Source organism: Nylanderia fulva, unplaced genomic scaffold (genome assembly GCF_048542155.1).
Source record: "Nylanderia fulva isolate GAGA-0341 unplaced genomic scaffold, ASM4854215v1 Scaffold18, whole genome shotgun sequence".
Lineage (NCBI taxonomy): Eukaryota > Metazoa > Arthropoda > Insecta > Hymenoptera > Formicidae > Nylanderia > Nylanderia fulva.
The window spans coordinates 2,295,905-2,318,788 of NW_028190055.1; the positions used below are offsets into that span (position 1 = coordinate 2,295,905).

Here is a 22,884-nt window from a genome sequence, read left to right on the forward strand (position 1 = left end):
AAAATTATATTTTTTGACGTTAATTATTAAAAAAAAAAAAAAAAACGATGTATAAACTACCACATTGTCTGCAATATTATTTTTTAATCGATAGCTCGAATAATAAATGTGTCAATTTAGATCTTCCGGCTTTTCTCCGCAGGGTCTCAGTGATAAATGCCTAAAAACAGTCAGCCCTAATTTCGAACACTTCGCAAGGCTAATCGCCGCCGCTATCTTCTTTCAGGGGCAGTTCCCTTTCTGAGTGCGTGAGAAATTAGGGCAGAGCTTTTATCTCTCGAGCTCGATTTTTCTCTTCCACGTTATTCTATTCCCTTACCTTTGCGCTCGCAGCGAAAAACTGTTGGATGCACGAGAATTCGCGTGCGAATAAATATCTTTCGTATAAAGAAGGAAAAATCTTCGAATCATCCTACTGACGTTTAACGATCCGTAACCGTGAAATCTGATTAATTTACGAGATAAGAAATAAACCGCTCGCGTTTTATAATATCGTCACGTTAAGTTTATGATTTATGTTTTGCAGCAGCGAGAAGTTAATTCGGGATAGATTATATATCAGGAATGACAGGAATTTTGTGGTGAGAAATCTCAGTCAAACGCGCGTAAGAGCGGATTTTATGGCAAAAATTAAACTATGATATATATGATATTAATTGCGCGTAATAACGCTAAAGAGCGAATTGATTCAATTATGTCTATATAAACGGCTCGACGGAAATCGATGGGCCGTGTAATATTCATAGATGAATCAAAGCGCGAATAGTTTTAATCCTTATTTCATTACCTGTAAAGCAGATACAATAGCGTAATACAAAAGATTGAATTGCTATATTTGATAATACATATATTATGCAGATACGAGATAATCGAGGCTCCCATTAATTAATTAATTAAGTAAAATTATTGAATTTTGCTTGAGTCACAGGTCAGTGAATAAATTGCCCTTTAGATATATTATATTACACAATATACGGTATATATCTTAGTTTTCATTTTAATAACAAATTTTTCTTTTAGTAAATTAATTTTCTTTTTCAGAAAAAATTTCGAGAAAATCACTATTATATATTAACTTTTAAGATTAATTTTTAGTCCAATCTCGAATGAGAATCTTTAACTATTAATCCAAAGTATATCTCTAATCAACCTTAATTAATCTAATTTTACTTGAAAAAAACAACTTTTATTTTAGATTCTTGACACAGTTTTATAAATAAAATCCAGTACAGATTGAATTTTAATGCAACACATAGAGAATCGAGACATCACATATTTCATCAAGTCCTATTTAGTAAAATAAAACACTTTATTACTTGATATTTTTGCGTCTTTTGAATAATCAAACGCAAATAATATTGACTCTTCCAGATTATTATATTTGTTTTAAAAATTGATGACGCAGTCATAAGTGACACTATTGAAACAAAATTATCGCCTCTCCGTTTTATTAATTTATTTATGAAGTAATTAATTATGTGCGCCTCTATCGTATAAATAACCGAATCATCGCCGAATGCGATTTGATCCTCACCCACACACGCACCGTATCATTGGCATTAATTAATCTCTCTCGTTGTCGCTCGTGATTTTGTGTCGCGAAAAGCAGCATTGCGAGATTGATCGCACACGACGATCTCTCATTCTCGCTAATTCATTGTCATTTCTGAGCCTCTTATAATTTCCGGTTAATGCCGCGCTGCTACATTATCGTCGAGCGAAACGGATTGCACTTTTCGCATATCAATATATATGTATATATAAACGCCCTTTTTTCTGGATAAATAGAGAGAGTCGCGCGTCAGTGCGAAATTAACTTCGACGGACGTAGATTGATTTTCGACGGAATTTCTAATAAAGATCGATCTCTCTTGCGTGCAGTTGCGTCAAACATTAAAACGTGTATCGTCGCGGACGCGGTGTTAAAAACTTGCAGTATATATTGTAAAATACACCTCGCGAGAGACAGAAAGATACAAACTTTTATTTTTTCATATACGCATCCGAGAGCGCGTTGGGATAAAATAACAGTTGTAAATAATAGGAGGATTATGTTTTTGTATATAGTAATACGTAACGGGTGAACTGTACCTGTATCCAGGATTATTATTTTATGCCGATACAAAAATTATGACATGGAAAGGAGAGTCCGGGACTTTTCGACGAACTAAAAATTTGATCGCAAATCGAAGGGAAGAATGAAGCGCGAATATCATCGATAATTCCACGACACTTCGTGATACTCTCGGTGGATACCTCATCGTCGCCGATGTTCGATTTCAGTCGCAAACCCAGCGTAGATACGCTACGATTAATTAATGAGACGATAACACGCAAACTAGATGCAGCAACGTTTGCGCAATGTTGCTTCGCGGTCAGTGCGTCCTGTTGACACGCGTCACGTGGATAATCAGATTGAGAGGTATCATTCTCGTTATACTGCATGGAAACCGCAACTGTTTAGTTTTCATTTTTCCCGTTGTTTTTCATCAAACAAAACACGACGCGATAAATTTATCATGACCAGAATGTCCTCGAGCGAGCGTAATCGAATATGCGGACACGTCGGTCGCGATTAATCGAACTCGATTTTTTAACCCGGAGAATTTAATATACTAGGTCAACTATATCGCGCGCGCGTGTACGAGCTTCCAATTTTCAAATATTATATTCGCTCTTAGTATCTCGATTCTTTTTTTTTTTTTGCAATAATAATCCATTTATCTTCATTTAACCGTGATACTCTTATATTATCGAGAATTTTATAAAATTACATTGAGATGTATGGTAAATTGGATAGACATACATATATTATAGCTTTAATATTGAAGGATATTTTTCTCCCTCTTTCTCTCTCTCTCTAAATTAGAATATATTTTCTCGTCACGTATTTATTTTCAGATATCAATTGGAATTTAAAATTATTAAGTGCTGTCAAGTATTTTTGTGCTTTAATTAATTTTAATATTGAGAGAAATTGTCAATAAATATTACTTTCAATATACAAAAAATTGTTCTATTAATATTTTCTTTTTCTTTTTTTTTTAGGAATAATACAATTTTATATTACATTATACGATAAGAAAAATAAGTGGATTTAAGTGATTATTTTAGGACGCACAAAAATTGTATTATTCAAAGAAAATAATTTGAGAATAAAAAAACGGGATATTTGTTGATAAGCCGTTTCATTCGACAGACAGAAAATGTCAATACTTTCGGCAACAAATACGATGTATCAAACTGAATTGTTATAGAGTCATTCATTTAAAACCGCTCCGCTTCTATTACACAAATAATGACGCTTCCACTACAAAACGTCACGGTCCACTCGATCGTGTCATTGGCACCCGGCATTCAAGAAATTGTTTCATTATCTGACACGTGCTTGAAAATGACTCGCTTTGACGCTTTGAGTACGTTCTACCGACGAATATTAAACAAAAGGCGACGATAAACGCGGATTAAATGCGAATCAATTTCTTCTTTGTGCAATAAATATTGCATACAATAAATAACTGTCTTGTAATCGGTATTTTTTTGCTTTTGCTCGTCTATTGTTAAATTTTACGTTTAAAAAGCTTTATATAGGTATATATAATTGCGAATTATATACATATAACAATATAATATTAATATAATTAATAATGCGAATATATAAATAATTCATTGTATAATATAAGCAAATTGCAATTAGAATTTATAAGACGAGAAAAATGAAGATGGCAGAGAATAAAGATTCGATCTTCTCCATCAAAAAATTCTGATACGCGTTGCATAAAAATATTTTTGCATGCAAAGTCGATGACATAGAAATGAAGTAAATAATAGCGAGGAAAAGATTCGCTGTCAAAAGTTCGTTACCGCGATTTGTGGAAATTCCCGTCATTCAACGCGCAACAATGCATTAGCGGAAAATTCAACGGATGGATTAAGCGCGATCACGATGCATCCGGTCGATGCAATAATAGTGTTTCGCAGGCGACGGTGCATTTGCGTCATGGAGAAAAGCGGCAAAATGCTACGCGTGTTGAATAATTCAAGGGAAATGAGGGAGGAAGCGATAGAGACAGAAAGAGGGAAAGAGAGAGAGAGAGAGATGGGTCGCATTTCGTATTTGTACAAGTGATCGCTGAATATTTAGCAACGTGTTTATCCGAATCATGATCTCGCGTTTCGAGCGACGTCACGTTCAACTTCGACGCCTGACAATTATTGCAACCCTGGCGAATTCGTGCGCTTCATTATGCCTGTATGCAGTAATAATATATACGTTAAATCAATTTCGTGTCCGGATTGAGAAGAGTCGGAAGCAGAGTAAAGTTACCTTTATATACACATTTTGCTTTTCTCGACAAGTGGTCTGTCAAGCAGCCGCGAGAGATGCTCTGTTCTGTAAATATATTTTTCACTATCTGTTTCTTCTCTTTTAAGAGCTCGCAGTTAACATATAGAGTTCTAATGTATGCTTGTGAATATTTCATCCGTGCCCTCTAATATTTCTTCCGAATTTTTCTAGTCTAGCTAGTCTGTGCGTATCATATATTTTAATGTTTTCGAAAAAGAATCGTTTCGACCGCACTTTGGACGAGAGACAGAAAGAGTCGAAATGTATACGTTGTTCTGGCTTGAGGTAATCATATAGGACGTTATGTTAGTTACGGAAAATCCGTAATTAATAGTTAATCCGTAACTAATTGGAAAATAGTTTTTCTAATCTAACTAGTCTGTGCACGGAGAGAATTTTCTCTTACAATTTATCCTAAAAATCATGGTAATCATGGACAATATGGTATTGGAAGAATTTTATAAGAATTTCTTTGATTAATATTTACCACAATAAAAATAGTAATATCTATCACAATAAAATATAAAATATGTTCAATGAATTTTACTATGTATATAGTAAAATTTACGATGTACATATTAATATTTTTTATTGTGATAAATATTAATCAAAGAAATTCTTATAAAATTCTTCCAATACCATATTGTTCATGATTACCATGATTTTCAGGGTAAATTCTAAGAGAAAATTCTCTCCGTGTGCGCACCATATATTTTAATGTTTTCGAAAAAGGATCCTTTCGATCGCACTTCGGACGAAAAAGAGAGAGAGAGAGAGAGATTCGAAATATATACGTTCTGGCTTGAAGTAACCACATAGAACGTTATGTTAGTTACGGAAAATCCTATCTCTAACCGCTACGTCGTCGTCGGCAGGTTTCGAGAGGGATCGATGGTGAATCACTGATAATTTCGCGGTCGGATGCTGACGACGATCCGGTTGTAACGTCCGGCAGGATGTGTACACTCTCGTCCCTTATCTATCCCAGCCTCTTTATCCCTTTTCATCTCTTCCCGCACTTGGATATTGAAGTTTGTTCATCGTGATTTCATATTCAGGATGTGCCTTTAGGCCAATGTTTGCATCATTTTGGATTCCTCTCGCTATCCGTCCCCGAGCGACTCTTCTTTCAACTCCGACCTGGCGCATCCCTCGCCGATCTTTTCACTCGCGGATTCGCGAAGAAGACACGAAGTAGGAGAGAGAGGGAAAAGTTTCCTTTGACTTTTCTGGCTGACGCTTTAATCAAACGCCCTTTGAAGAATCGACCGACAGCGACATGATATCTGCAGCGCATGTATTAAAAACAAAAAAAAAAGAAAGTTTAAGCCGCGTACAACATAAAATCTCGGGGACGAAAAGAGCTGCTTCTCTCCTCCGCTATATAACGTTTCGTTTGTAATTATAGACACAGATGCATTACAGGCAACGGTTATTGAATAACCGAGTGCGTAACGAAGAGGCACGCAGCTCTCGAAGAGCGAATTATACCCTCGATATAGCGATATACTCGATCGCGGAATTACTCTCTCGGCGATGCGAAACGTAGCGCGTAGATGGAAATTGTTCTTTTTGTTTAGGTGAATTCCATCGACGCTGATGAAAATGACGCCTACGTTTGTTCTCATTTGCATCGGGCGCGAGCCGACAATCGACGCAATTCTAATTCATCGCGTCGACGTGTAACGACATTATCGGAAACCACCCGTACCTCTTCCTCCGTGTCCTGTCCGACATAATTTCTCCGGCATGTTGCACTCTGCCCGCTGCTGCTCTGCCGCATTGACGTTCCACCTATTCCTTTCCAGATACGCGGTCGGTATGCTTCGGAATATTACCTATCTACTCGCCGCATGACCTATTTACATGCGCAAGAGCTTCTCTTTCGATGGTTATTGGAGTCGAAGGAGAGGGTGTGTGCACAAAGTTGCGGGATGCACAAAGATGTGAGGATCCAGCAAAATTTACGTAAATCCTCGATATATATCCCTTTGTTTACACATATGTTCGACATGACCCTTCTGCATTTTATGCATATCGATTCCGCGCTTATCTTTACCAGAGTGTCGTGCGAAATTCAGCTTGTCCGAGAGCTGCTCGTTGCGTTTTCCGCACGGAAAAAAAACAGTATCCTTGAAAGAATGCAAATATACCTTGATTCGAGTATATTTTATCCTTATAATAGCGCCAAATATAAATAATTTTGGATAAAGGATAATTTATCCTTAAAACAAAGCGCAAAATATTCTTGGTTGAAGCTGAAATTTACTTACAAATATTGCAAGGACAAGTGAGCATCGGATATAAGCGATATAATTCTTAATTCAAATGTGACTAAGTTTGTTTTTACTATATAATGATTTTTAAAACAAGAATATATCTTAAGGATAAAATATACTTAACACAAACTTATTTATTATTAAGGCAAATGAAAATTTGTGATGACAAAGAGCATTCTATGCTTAAATCAATCAAATAGCGTTCAAGAATAAAAATATACTTGAATCAAGGATTCCTTTTTTTCTGTACGGGAATCTGCCTCGTTTTCTCGTCCGGAAGTCGCCGTAACGTGTGTTCTCGAAGAAAAGTCCCGAGAATCGGTTTCAGCTCACGAGGACGAGGGAGGCTCAAGTTTGAAGGCGACTGAAATTGTCGGGCGAATATCGACTCTATATGTGCCAAAGATACTCTCACACGCTTCTTGAAAAATGGATTTCTCTGTTCCTATTTCGATACGCGCCACCGCGAGAGCATCTTTTCCCTGTGTTTATTTATCGAATCCCTTTTCCAAACATGTCGAAATAGATTAAATTGATATATAACGCCTACGATTACCTTTGGGGGAAAGCAGTGCTTTAATTTGACAGGTACGCGCGAAGATATTAAATATTAATGAATGTAGAATAAAAATGAATAAATTATCGGACAAATAAATTTGGTATTTCGAAGACTGCGTCTCTGGTATCTTCCTCTATATTATATGTATGTTTCATGAGAAATAATCTCGAAAAATTCGCTCGATCTCTCGCGGAAGAATAGCGATCTTACCTCTTTGATCCAGCCTTTCCAAAGGTCCCGATCCCAGGGATGATGGAAGCCCAGATACAAGTGCCTGGTCTCGCGATGGTGATTCTCTTCAGGGTGTTGGCTCACGTGGCACTGTTGAGTGACCCTGGGAAACCCGGTGACACGCAAAACGAGTTTGCCCAGACGTGACGGCGCATAGCACACCGCGCCGCCGCCTCCGCCCAGCTCCATCCATTCCGCTCGCGATTCTGGACAGGCTGCGGGAAACGCGTTTGTCTCATTATTTATCAGTCCTTTTGATAAATTGCTACTACGTACGATCGCGGCGTAGAGCTATATATATATATATATATCTGACGTTTGAAAGCATCGTTTCTTAGAAAATGTTTAAGTAGAGAGAATTGTAAATAGAATCTTCTTATCAATCGATATTCTAAGATATCGATAGCCTCTCTTAATCGCTTATTAATAATGAATTAATTATTACGTTAATTAATTATTGCATTAATTAATTATCGTTTCTTGGGCGACAGCAGTGATTTTTGACACACCGCACGCATTTTAGCTCCGAAATCCTTCGTTTTAAGCGTGACGCGACGCGGCGAAAAGATGACTTCATATCTCTCTTCAGCAGAATGTCTAATTACGCTCAGAATCTTTTTACATCAGTCTTATATCAGTCGATATTCTAAAATATCGATAGCCTCCCTTAATCGCTCATTAATAATTAATTAATTATCGCATTCATTAATTATCGTTTCTTGGACGACAGCAGTGATTTTTGACACATCCGCACGCATTTTAGCTCCGAAATCCTTCGTTTTAAGCGTGACGCGACGCGGCGAAAGGATGACTCCATATCTCTCTTCAGCAGAATGTCTAATTGCGCTCAGAATCTTTTTACATCAGTCTTATATCAGTCGATATTCTAAAATATCGATAGCCTCCCTTAATCGCTCATTAATAATTAATTAATTAATTAATTATCGTTTCTTGGGCGAAAGCAGTGATTTTTGACACATCCGCACGCATTTTAGCTCCGAAACCCTTCGTTTTAAGCGTGACGCGACGCGGCGAAAGGATGACTCCATATCTCTCTTCAGCAGAATGTCTAATTGCGCTCAGAATCTTTTTACATCAGTCTTATATCAGACGATATTCTAAAATATCGATAGCCTCCCTTAATCGCTCATTAATAATTAATTAATTATCGCATTCATTAATTATCGTTTCTTGGGCGAAAGCAGTGATTTTTGACACATCCGCACGCATTTTAGCTCCGAAACCCTTCGTTTTAAGCGTGACGCGACGCGGCGAAAGGATGACTCCATATCTCCCGCCCTCGGCGGGATGTCTAATTACGTTCAGCTATGTCCGAGAATGCCGCACGGTCGTTGATATTCCGATGACGGCCCGTTACATTCCACAGCGTCGGCTTTCAGAGAACATTCATCACCGGGTGTGTCGGTTCTCGCAGACACAAAGCGCCATCGGATATTATCGAATTTTTGCGTGGCTATTGGAGAAAAACAGAAATGTCGAAAATGCTTCGATCCGATACGAAACTTATTTATTTGCAACGATGGACGGATAAAAAATATCGCCGCGTTCTTCCGTCAAGCAATAAGTGATATAATAAGTAAGCCTGATGATTATCGAATCAGCGTGCTAGAATTCTCCCTTTTATTGAGGAATTTAAAAAAGATCGTCATTTGTACGTTTGATTTAGTGACTCGTTAAGCCTTGAGATTTCTCGATGCTTATAGTCATGTGTGAAATCTTTCAAGTTATATTTTATATAAACATTTATCGTTCTAGCTCTCTTTTTAACACTATTGTCACAACTATTTTATTGATGATAATAATAATAAATAGTAAAGACTACTATGTGTTGATGATACATGGATAATTTCTTTGTTTCATCATCACAATATTAAAGATCATCCAATCTTAGCCTTACATAAAACCATATTTTTAGCTCTCGCAAATATTGTGTGTATTCTCAGGCTTCGCCTGATACACAAAGCGACAAGCGGTATGTTAATTAAAGTAATTTATCCGACAGAATTGAAATCCGCCTCCCTTTTTTCTCTGTCGCAATATTGGTTATTACGGAATGCGGACTGAACAGTCGCGCTTTCCCATTGTTCGTGAATCGCGGTGCAAAGCGTCGGAAAACAGTTCAGGCCGACGATACTTTGTTACAGCTGTTAAGCTATATGGCGCACACACGCGGTTGGCATCGTTTCTCGATGAGACTGCCGTGCAACTAATTTCTGCGTTCTGGTTCGAAAACTAGACGTCCCGGAAAGTTCTTGCTAGCAGCTCATTAAGTTAGAATTTAACAAGTTTAACGTGTTTTGTTAACTTTACGTAAAAACACGAATAGAATAAATGCTTAGAGGAGACAGTAAAGCGCAGCTCCGGGTTTGCGAAAAATTAAAACCGTTTTTCTTCAAGCAATCCACGTGATCAAATATAATGTATTCATATATCATTAAATGCCTCTCGAGATATTTAAATATTTAAATCTCTCTCAAAATATGGTATACAAAGAAATGTGGTTTATTCACGTTTTATCGCATCAAATATATACATATATATATATATATATATATATATATATATATATATTAAATAGTTAGGTACTTACATTCTCCTCTTTATGCGACAAAAATGTGAAGGAAGTAAAAAGGTACATTCCTGAGATATTTAAATATTTAAAAATCTCAAGAGGAACATTTAAACATACATGAATATATTTTTTGATCGTACGTAGGTATTACTTGAAGAAAAACGATTTTAATTTCTCTTCAACATCTTCGGCTCTGCGACCGAAATTTCCGACTTTACCAAGATACTTTTCCAAAGATTGACATAAATAAGAGGACTGGTGTTAAATTCACAGCGCGACAACTTCCGGTTGCCTATATCCGGTGGCAAGGAGAGAGATTGCCGAATATTCGTTTCCGAATCGTAGGATTTCGGGCAATTCCTAATTGAAGCCAGCGGTGGCCGCAGCTTAAATCAGTAAATGCCGGCGAGGCTGACCAACTTCCGGAATAGCTACCATTCTACAGTCCATGCTAGATTGTGGTTTCATTTGCAAGATACGTATCGAGCAGCGGGCAATTTCCTAACAGCGATGCACAGGGTGTGTACATCGATGTCCACGCGCGTTTCTGCGAAATCGGTGAATGCTTGTTAGGATAAATTAAACGGTGGCTCGAAGTAACGAAGAAGAGCGTTTAAGAGAAATTATCAATCTCCTTTACGTTCCTAAATGTTTGCGTCGCCCGAAAGCGCAGTGAAATTTCATGCTAGTTCAATTTTCATTTATATCACGCAAAATATCATATATTTTAATTATTAAATATGTATATATAATATAAAAAAATATTCCGATAATTACATTCCGATATTTACATATAAAACATGTTTTTTTAGACAATCTATAAATCGCGCAAAAATATATATATATATATTCAACTAGATATACATATATACATATTCATTATTAAAAGCGGCACGTAAAATTCTGCCTCGAATGTTTTGTTGCAAATTATGGGTCGTTTAAAATTAGTCCAGTTTATCAGACTCTCAAGTTTGGAGTAAATGGTAAAATCGTCAAGCGAATGGAATCGCTCCAATATAGAGAAACGTCGGTGCGATATGGGAAAACTCTTTCGGATGCGTGACTGGGAGAACGCGGATGCCGAAATCAGGATTGTCCGGTCGGGGATGACACGGATGCTCTTCCTTCCGTCACGTTTGCTGGATACAAATCTGAGAGAGAGAGAGAGAGAGGACAATGTCCGAGAAGTACGACTGAGAGAAAGGACCCGTTCCGGGTCCGAAGTTGTTCGCTGTTGATTCAGCACGGGTCCGCGATAGCGAACACCTGTTACCACGACTATCCCGAGTTTAATCAAGCCTTTGGTTCCCAAAAGACCCTCCCTCGGCCCTTTCCTCCCTTTCTTCCTCTCGTGACTGACGTGGGACGTTTATGGGACACGCTCGTTAAAATCGGCCGTCGATCGTCAGCAATGTCCCTATGCAATATTCCGATCGACCTTTCAAACAGAAATGCCATTTAAACAGTATCTATGTCAATTCCTATGTCTCGCTTCGAATTCCACAGTTCATAATCACGTGGAAAAATATTATCAAGGTATATTTATAATTTGATCGATACTATAGCTATTTTGTTAATTTCTTACTACGTTTCGACCATCAGATTTTGCTTCTTTTCAAGTAAAGTTATATAATAATACAATGTTTAAATATATAGAATGATTTACAATTATTGTTTTATTATTCCAAATTGAAAAGGATCAAAATCTGATGGTCGAAACGTTTTAAGAAATAAACAAATTTATAGCTAATATTGGTCGAATTATAAATATACCTTGATTTATTAATTTACTAGCGACAATAAAATTATTAATGATTAAAAATATTATCGTTGATATAAATCTATGTAAAGAAGAAGCTAATTTGAAATTGTTCAAACTATAATACTTTTTGCATGTTTTATTTTTCATCTTAAAATTTAAAAAGCTTTTATATATGCTCTCTTGAAATAATAGTAGATTTGTAGTATTGATTTTAATAAAAATCAAAGTGCTTAGATATCTCTTATCACGAAGAGAAAGAATTAATTTGTAAGTTTCACATTATGAATTCCAAATATTAATGTAATTTTTTAAAAGATTTTCGAGAGGAAAGAAAGAAGAAGCGATTGTACGATATCGAAAAGGAAAATGTTTATTCTTATCCTCTCTCTCTCTCTCTCTTTCTTTCCTTCCTTTTTTTCTCTTTTTCTCTTGTTCCCGCAAAATAGATTATTAATTACACGTTGCCATGTAATTCTGTACCTTGTGTACAAACTTATGCAAATAGCACGCTGCGAAAGCAGTTACTTCAACATGAAGGAATCTGTAGTTTCAGAATTATAAATCCATATAGATAATTAAAACACTCTGTTGTTTCTATATAAACGGATCAATTTTGCAATAATTATTTGAAAAGAAAGCGAGTATTTTTTTCCAATAGAGACACCGAGTCACTGATACTATATAAAACAAAATGTACTTTCCTTCCTTTTGTAAAGTGATGTATGTTGAAAGAAAAGAATACATTTCAGATAAAATTGAATAAAATGAATAAAATCGAAAAATAACGGGCTCGGGGTGTGTTCGATAAAAATTTGTGCACTGATCACGAATAACTCGCTCTGTGCGCGACACAGATTCAATAGGTTCGCGTTAAACAATTCAACATCTTTTCGACAGCGTCGTCAATTGACAGCATCGTCAATAGACGCGCCGGCACATGAAATATCGATCGCGTAACCATTCGGGTAACATTCGCGCGTATGGCGCGATTCGAGTGAAAAATCGCGCAAAATCGCGAGGTGGAAATTTCGCGGGTATTTCTGTTCGCGGCCGGACGGAGTGGAAACGTATAGTCATTTCACGTGGGAAGGGAGAAATTGTTGCGACGCGGGATTCTCTCTTGGCCATCTTGTCGTCGACGTCGCGCGCATTTATGGCCTGGAAAATGCCGAATGCGATCCCCGACTACGCGGAGGAGATTCCGGTCACGTTCGGCAAAGTCGCGTCCAACTTCGTTGTCATTTGCCGGAAATGTCTGAATCAATAGATGGTTTCGTATGGACGGACGCGACATGATATTGCGTGCCGATTGTGAAATGGGCGTCTCGTAAATCTCAGACCATGATCGAATCTTTATTTTATGGTATAAAAAAGGGCAATATATATACAATCTTATATTTCTATTTTTTTTATCTTTTAAAAAAGTTTTTCATACCACAGCGAGTCTTTTAGTATATTATTTATTCTGCTATATATCTTGAGAATGTAAATCTATTTAGTAAGGCGCGATTTAAATTTTTGCACATATACTAGATATATTTTATATTTAAAGATATTAATTGAAATTCAACATTTTTACTTTTACTACGTTACCTACGTATCTGTGCTATAAATACAATTCGTAGGCAACGCGTCATTTTTCTGAAACGATAACGATAACGATATGCGCCGTATCTGAATGTTCGGCGACGGTAATTGCCCGTCAGGGCGAGATAAATCCCTTCGGCCGAAGAAATTCTTGATCCATGACACGCATCCTGATCGGTGACAGGATCCTTCCGACGGAAGGATAAGGGACGAACGTAGATAAATCGTGATGTTTCAGGTGTCGGAAGCGAAGGGAGGAAAAGGGGAATCTTGATCTCGCGATATTTTCCTTTCCGGCATTTTTATCTTCCCTAAGGGAATCGCCGTTTGCGATCGTTTACATAAGCGCAGCTCAAAGATTTTGCGGAACGATCCTCGATATATGTTAATTTATACATCGAATCGTAGATAAGCATCATCTCTTAATATTGAAGGAAATCATCTTTTCTTCGCTTATAATATATTCGATAACGGATATAATATATTGGAAATTATTACATTACTTCGGAGTTTATAAATTGATGTAAAAATGTGAAAAAACATTTCTTCGCTTGTTTCCTGAAAAACAACTCCTTTGAAGCAATAAAGTTCTTCAATTACGAGCGCGACGCTGTAAATCCGCAAAACTCGATCTTTCCTACATCGAGCGCTAATTTCACGAGTTCTTTCACGAATCCTGTTTGGAAGAAGAAAGGAGACAGATACGATTGTCGGATAATTCCTAATCTCCGATAGGCGTTCAGGGATTGTTAACCTCGTTCGCGTGGACGTTATCTACCGCGCTCTTGCCTCCTTTCGTTCTGAATTCTCTTATCTCAGAGATTGGCAGGGTTTTCCGAGTGGGACACTTACCCGGATAAAGGAAGAGTCTGGAGCCGATGACGGCCAGCGGTCGCCGTTTCCACTGGGGAAAAACCAACCCCTTTAACACCAGAGTGTAACCGCAGCGGCTGTATCCCGCCAGGTCTGGCAATGGCGATGCTGGTCCTGGCAAAAGGAAAAAGAGATGGAGCAGTTAGTAACTATGGCTTTAATCAACGCGCTCTTTAGATGACGCCTTTTAGATACGCGTCACGCTTTTCGGGATGGAAGGATTGAGGTCCTGCTACGATTTCACACGAAACTCGCGATGAAAAGAGAGAGCCTACTTAGTTGAAAAATAATTGAATTTATGTTTCATATTGTGAATCTTGCACCTTTTTTAACCTTTATATATAGGTATATATATTATATATATTTTTTTATCATTCTTATATTGATACATAATTCGTATCAGAAAATTTGTATTTATTTGTATAAATTTTTGATAGATATTTATATTCTCTGGAGAATTTGAAGTCACAATTGTTTTTTATAAACGGCAAACATTTATTTTAAATTTCAGTTTTAAGTAAACATTTTTTTTTTTTAGAGAAAATGAAAAGTGTGCACAATAGTTATATTTTTATATGCTTTATATACAATAGATAATACGAAAAAATAAAAATTAAATTCATTAAAATATATTACATTAAATTATATTCTATTTATATGAGTATGATCGAATTGATTAAAAATATATGAACTTGTCGTAAAATATTTATTTTTCTTTCTTTATCGTTCCCTGAGAGTTTTCGCTGACTCTATTCAAAACTGCCCTATATACTGCGGCATATGGAATTTTTCATTGCATATGCGGCGGCAAACGGCGTGCGAGAAAATTGAGTTACGTTTACAAACAGAGATGCGAAATTCCCGGGGAATTTTGCAGACCATACGCGACACACGCGAATCAAAATGTTATTTTTTCGACTCATTGTGTAGCGATATAGACCTTTAACTGCTCTGGAGAATCGGCAAAATCATCACAGCCGGCTCATAAAAAATATCCGACGTTATATCGCGATCGCAGTTTTTATATATTTTTTTTCAACTTGTTTGTCTGTCGTACAATACTATATATACATATATACACCAGTTATCAGCAGTATCTCTCCGAATAATAATTGGGTAATATTGGATTTTTTTTCTTGATTCTTCGCAAGGCAAAATTGTAATTTATTATTTCCAACGAAGCAAAAATGAAATTATTTTCGCTTTATCGCGTTTGTAATCATAGTTACTATAGTAATTTCCTATAAAAATTGCTTTGCTTAAACAATTTTGAACGTTTTATTAGAAAATCTATTAAAGATCGATATATGGAAGCCAATTGTGTCAACATAAATATGCAAAAAAGGCGGACTATCAAAACAAGGGAACAAAACGAATAATTATATTCTTGGCAGCGTGATATTTACTTATGAATTTGTAAACATCGGGCCACGTCGCCGTTGGCGAGAAATGCTTGCGAGCTTTGCCCGTTTCGCCATTTCTCCGTGATAAAATCCAATAAATCGTGCGCGGTTATTAAAGCCAGCGTGCGTGCGGCTTTATTGCAGCGTTAGAAAATGCCACAATTTTCAGTGATTTCAAAGGGAAAGCAATTTATTATGCGCGAATTTAAATCCTGCAATTTTATTAAATAAAAAAAATATACGTCCTAAAATTATGATGATTGACGATAACAAAACTTTCTCGCTTAAAATGAAAAATCGTAAAAATGAGATTATACGTATGGACAGTTGAATCCTGGATTAAAATCTCTGTTACATTTTTCAAATCTAGCTTCGAATATTATACATAATTTCCTATCTTTTGATAATTTGAAGCAAATCGAGCGCTGAATCTACTCGGAGGCGAATCTATATTTTCTCCGTGAAAAATGTGAATGATATTTGTCATTTGGCGTAATTCGGGGACCAAAGTTTCCGCGGGAAATTACAGACGAGAAACCCGGCAACATGATAATCGACGTTTAACGTTTTGGCTTAGCTAAGCAGGCGGTTATGTCGTTTGCTGGGTCGGCGACGCGCGAGAGCGCGCACTTCCGGCACTTCCGGCCAGGAAACTCTCGTCGTTAGCGGTTATTATGGTTAAATATGCTCGCGCCGTCTGTTGGATAAATTTGCTGTTTTAACGCTCGAACCCCCTGGAGAGCCCGGGGGTATCAGCAACGTATATTCTCGCCGCGATTCTATGCGATTCTACGCCATGAAACGTCAAACGACACGTGAACGATTCGCAATCGTGGCGCGGAAGAATCCTCGAAGAATCGCTCTAGTCGAATTACGTTAAACTAGATAAACGAATGCAAGAGGGATATAGCATAAGTGAATATATCTGGACGACACATTGTGAATATTCAGATTTTTCGATTGTTCACGCTGAAAATATATTCGCATTTTCGATCCCATTTTCTCATCCAGACGCGTAAACATCACGTTCAAAATTTGTATACATAACAATTAAATTTTACAAAACAAATATCTGCACAAATTTGAATATTCCAGCTTACGGTTGTGAAAAAAAAATAAAAGTTGAAAATTATATTCCGCGCAATATTTATATTTCATGAAGTATTGTAGGCGAGACGAGAGAGAGAGAGAGAGAGCAAGAATATATATGCGTATATCGATTTGCACGTGCTCAGATGTGCGTGAACTTTTGGATTTATCGCGCTTTGATTAATTATTAAGCATTTACATTATTCGACGCTTATATTGAGAGAACCTGGGAGAACCTTTTAAAATATACACATTTATTTTCGATACGTTACTTGTATCCTTGCATATTTGTACATATATATTCTCACACAGTTATCTGAATATCTTGCAATAATAAACAACATATATGGGTGCGTGCGTAAAATGAAAAATACGCTAGAAAAATCGTTCGGAAGTCGAAGTCTGTGTGACGCAAAAGTGTTTACGATTGTCAGTTTTCCCGATGTATCAGTTCTCGACGAAAAAACATGGTCGCGCGACCATCTCTCCGTCTAGCTAGAATATCAATCACCGACCCTTTTCCAATATCGTCTAACGGCAAAATGTTGCAGTTTACTCTAGGTTTTCCTTTTTCCTTTTTTTTTTTTTTTTGTTTCACAAAAACTATTTTCCGAACGTTCGCGACGGTAAACAGAAGTCGGGAAGGCAATTTTCGAGTTCGTCCGCGAGAAGTAGCAGTTAAGTAGACTCGGACAAGTAAACTCTTTACAGGGTGAAAGAGTCGCCCCGAGCTCTCTCGGATTACATTTATAAGGCAAACACGCGCTAAAGCGGAGATATAAATTGGCTTATATACATATTATTACCGTTATTAAGATTGTAATTACGCGCGTCGAAGGCGTAGGAATTCTCGCGCGAGTTTTCCGAGGAAATCGGGACGGAGAAGTAAAAGGAGAAAAGAAACAAAGCAAATAAATAACGCAAAATATAAGCGAGAAAATAAATGTTTCGCGACGATGACGACGTGACGCACGCGACACTTTAACTTAATTAACTCGGCTAAATTGCGCCACGTAAGTTACGTAATGCGTTCCGCGAGTTTATATCGTTGGCGACCGAGCGGAGCACAGAAGCGCCCTGAAATTGCTCATTAATAGCGGCAATAACGTTATAATTAGCGGAGCACGCGCCTCGCTCGTCGTTTCGTGTCTCTCTGTAGCGTCCGCGAAAGTACCTACTTACATACAGGCTCTCTATGTGCTGTACTATGTACCGACACAACAACTGTCGTACACCGGGTGTTCCACTTAAGTTAAGAGAACCCCAGGTATACATATATATACTATATGTATATCGAAATACGGCGAGCGATCGTGAATGTAGGAAAAGTATTAAAGAATGAAAGTTTCGCTTTCGCAATAAACGTGCGACTCCACAGAGAGGCGATTATCATATAGCGAGAGTTAGCAGAGCGTAGAACTGCCCCTTCTCTCTCTTTTTTTACGGTAGAAAGAAATCACAGATGAGAAATGTGCCAGAATATATGTGTATTACGTTTCCCGAAGCCAATTCTCTCTCTTTCTCTTTTTTACTTTTTTTTTATTTTACTTCCAATTGCGAAACTGACTCGAAGTAAATGTCAACATTCGATGAATATTGCATCGTTATTTGTGCCGTTAAATATGTTTTCCGTTCTTATCTCGCGGATATATAATACATATAAACGCTCGGGTCAACATAATCAATAGGCGTGTCGCTTACAATTAGTCAAACCGCTCGTCTCGTTAATTAATCATCATCGCGGCTCCGACGTCGACGACGGGAATTAAAGGGGACGCGATTTCTCGTGTCATCTCGCGAGCGCAAAGTTGATGAGGCGCTATGGAAGTGTTCAACTAATGCAATTAACTCGCGCACATTATATGGTCTGCGTTTCTGAAAGAGCAGTCGAATGATGTAACAAAATCTGATTGCAAGATGCTTTGTAATTACCAAAGGAGGGAGGATAGAGTCTACTAGAGTAAAGTATATATCATAAAAATGCGTTTTAATTTGCGCTATAGCGATGAATTTTTGAAACACTTCGAAATTTGACAGAATTATTCATCTGGATTTAAACGAGAAACTCTAATTGATAATGATTATTTTAGAAACTAATTCGCACGAGCGGAATAATTGTCTGGTAGTATACAAAATATATATAAAATAGTATAAAAAAATAATATAAAAAATAGTATAAAAAAATTGTCTGATAATATACAAAAAAATCATAAAAATAGTATATCATAAAAATGGGTTTTAATTTGCGCTATAGCGATGGATTTTTGAAACACCTCGAAATTTGACAGAATTATTTATCTGGATTTAAACGAGAAACTCTAATTGATAATGATTATTTTAGAAACTAATTCGCACGAGCGGAATAATTGTCTGGTAGTATACAAAATATATATAAAATAGTATAAAAAAATAATATAAAAAATAGTATAAAAAAATTGTCTGATAATATACAAAAAAATCATAAAAATGGGTTTTAATTTGCGCTATAGCGATGGATTTTTGAAACACCTCGAAATTTGACAGAATTATTCATCTGGATTTAAACGAGAAACTCTAATTGATAACGATTATTTTAGAAACTAATTCGCACGAGCGGAATAATTGTCTGATAGTATACAAAATATATATAAAATAGTATAAAAAAATAATATAAAAAAATAGTATAAAAAATTGTCTGATAATATACAAAAAAATGGATAAATATTAATGACAGATTTCTATATATACATATACATATTATAATGGCTCGTAAAAGAAAGGAAAAATATACCTTCTGCTATGATTTATACTAACCTACATGAAAACCGACGAGATGTCTGAGTTCGAGATCAACTCCTAGACGAGCGCGTCGAGACACATCCTGGTAGCCGAGCCTTTGAAGAAATTGATCCTGAATCTCCAGCGGCTTCTCCTGGGACGCCAACCTCCTGCTTGGCTCGCCGCCATACTGGAATATGAATTCATGGAATGTTTATTTTAACAAGAACCAGGATGAATAGTATCGCGTTCAACGGGGAAAAATGAAATTCGTGTGAAGAGAACAAAGAGCACAAAAAAAAAACAAAACTGCAACAATATTGCAAATTTCAAGCAAAATTTGTACCAAACTATGAAATATGTGTGCATGTACATAAGGCAGAGAAAGATCTTTTTATTATTTATAATTAATATTTTAAATTCTTTATAAATATTAACAGCCAAAGGCTTTTTGATTTTTCTTTGATCATCTCATCTCTCTATAAATTAAAACTTAAATTAAGATTTCAAAAGTTGTGTACGTGTGTAAAACTTCAATATAAATCTAAATATATTTTTATTATATTGTATCGTTTAGCTCGCAATGCTCATTATAATGTTCGATGAAAGTTTCTAATAGAATTAAAACCGAGACACAATAGATATCTAATTTTAATATCGATATTGCGAACAAAAAAAAACTATTTTGCAGTTTATCGACGCTTATGGAAGTCTCGATAAATTCCCACGATCAAAATTATTCTTTAGAGAAAGAAGAGGTTTCATTACTTTTGCTAACTAAAAAAACATTTTAAAGCAGGCTCCTTAGATCTTACCATCTTACAATTAGTTCGTAACGACATTGGCATTTTATGCTTCCGAAAGTATTTTCTCGCCAATAAAATATCGTCATACCTAATATACCCTAGAAATCTCCTAGCGAAAATTTAATCGCAAAAATTAATTATCGACCTATCTACATTTAACAACGTGAATTCAACAATGTTGAAATAGTTTGAAGAACAAGAGTTAATAATGAAAGTATATTCTGTTAATTATGTAATTCACAGTTTTTTGTTAATAATACAAATTCAATTACTGATTATTGTTAATTAAAAAACTTTTTATTGTTAATTAAAAAACTTTAGTATAAAATATATATAGAAAATTAAAGAATGTTTTAGTTTCCCAATTAAATTAAATATTACAATTAACTTTTCTATATATATTTATTCAGAATAATATTTTTCCGAATAAAAAATATATTTATATAATAATTAAATAAAAAATATTTGTTATTTTTTGCAGGTCTTTAATAAAAAATGTTTAGAATTTTCTCTCTATAAATATTAGAATTTGTTAAATATAATGATTAAATCTTTGAATAGTGTACTGTATAAAAAATTTAGTGTCATTTAAATTTAAGGAATTTCTAACTATGTTCTTAAAACACAAGTTAAATTCACTTTCAAAACAGCTGCTCGTAATAAACTTTAAATCTCATTGTAATGATTTAAATATAGATAATCTTTCTCTGCCGCCACAAGCCACAAGTTAAATATATATTACGTTAAAACAATCAAACGTTAAAATGTCATACGTTAAAACAATCAAACGACATTTTAGCTCAAATTTTCTGACAATATTTGAAAAAATATTTAAGACAACATATTTACATCATCTTCTAGACAACATACACACACTTATGTACTAATTATAAATATTATGCACATAAATAATATAATTGTAAATATTTTATATAAAGTGTGATGTTAAAATTTTAAACATGTTTTAGACATAAATTGGTAGAATTATTGAGTTTTCGCAAAATTTAGCCTGTTATAAACTTCATCCGTGCTCTAGAAATAGGATTTCTCTTTATATATTGGAACTGCGATGCATTATCGAATTCGTCAGATATATCTGAGTAATCGGTTGTCCTTTTTAAAGACCAAGATATAGCGGCTTTAGATGCCCCGTGGGCTTTCGAAAATAATTCTGGACTGGTTGGTTTCCGTAGATTTATAGGTCACGTATAAGAAACTTTTAATGATTGTAGACTGCAGGTGAAATATGTGTTTCTCGAGGCTAAAAATACGTGGTATACATATATTGTATACATAAGAAGTTAACACAGTTGGGTAACAAAGTATAGAGTATATACAAATTAATCTTTCGAATAAAATATATTTTATTAAAATTAATCTTTTAAGTAATTTGTATCGGATATATCAATATTATTTATTCGAGCGAAAATTTGTTTATAAGTGTAATTTTATAACAATTCGAAATTTAAGATATTTGAAAAATATAATGATCATTTTTTTACAATTTCTTAACAAAAAACTCTTATTTTTGTAGTTATACTTAAAAAAAATTACAACTTTTCTTATACACTTTTTCAAATTAAATATATAGAAAATTGTTTTAAAATTATACTCAGATAAATAATTTGTTCCTCTGCGCGTGCATATGCATAAATAATATTAATGTATATATTTAATACTGTTATTTAAGATTAAGTTTATTTGAAAGACAAATTCTTACCTATCCGTTAAAAAATTTTAACGTGAGAAACAATTAAAAAAAAAAAGATTCACACAAATTTATAAATGTAACACAATAATCTCACAAAATCTAAATATCTAAAATATTGACAGTCTTTTCCTGCGTAGCACATATTGTACATTATTTTGTAATTACGTTTAATCGTCAAGAAAATGTTTAAAGCTTTCTCTATATCTCGGGAAACTCCTCTTTCAATCGCATTTGTTTTGCTTTTGTATAATCTGTCATCGTTTCGCCGATTCTGTAAACCACTCATACAAAAATTCCTCAATTCATTTTGAAACCTTCGTACGTTTTCAGAATTTCCGGTAGTTTCCAACTTTTGGATCGAGCCGTCATTCCCGATGGATTCTCTCCGGGAAACTCGTCTGTCGGATCGTCGCGTCGAGCCGAGCTTTCAACGCGTCACGTCAATCGCGAACTTTCTCGAAAAAAAAAGGTCGTACTTTGGTCAAACACCCCCTTCAAGGTAGCAATCGGTCGAACTTTGCTCGGAATTGCGATCTTTGCGCGGAGAAGTTGCCGCTTCGCTAAATCATTTTGTCGTCGCGACTTGCCAGCGCTGAAAATTCGGCCTCTTTATATATTCAAACTTACTCACAAAGTAGAATAGTATATATGATATCCTATTACAAAAATTATACGCTAATAACAGAATCACGTTCTTACAATATTAATTGAGTTGGCTGAATTTCTCTCTGCCGTTCATTTATCCAAGTTTTAAAATTAATTTAAATCTAATCTCTTTGTTTTAAAGAAATTGTAGAGAGAGAGAGAGAGAGAGACGGAATTTATCTATTGAAATACCGAGTTCAAAATAAATAAGAGAGAATCCTTGTTTCTCGATTTTATTTGT

General features: G+C 35.5%; 1 protein-coding gene across 1 annotated transcript in view; it reads right to left on the reverse strand.

The window, feature by feature from the left end:
- Phlpp (PH domain leucine-rich repeat protein phosphatase) overlaps window positions 1-22,884 on the reverse strand; it is a 67,662-nt gene that overhangs the window by 29,485 nt on the left and 15,293 nt on the right. The window contains 3 exon segments of the mRNA XM_029322351.2: window positions 7,397-7,632; window positions 14,212-14,346; window positions 19,518-19,671. Coding sequence (XP_029178184.2) covers window positions 7,397-7,632; window positions 14,212-14,346; window positions 19,518-19,671 — 525 coding nt within the window.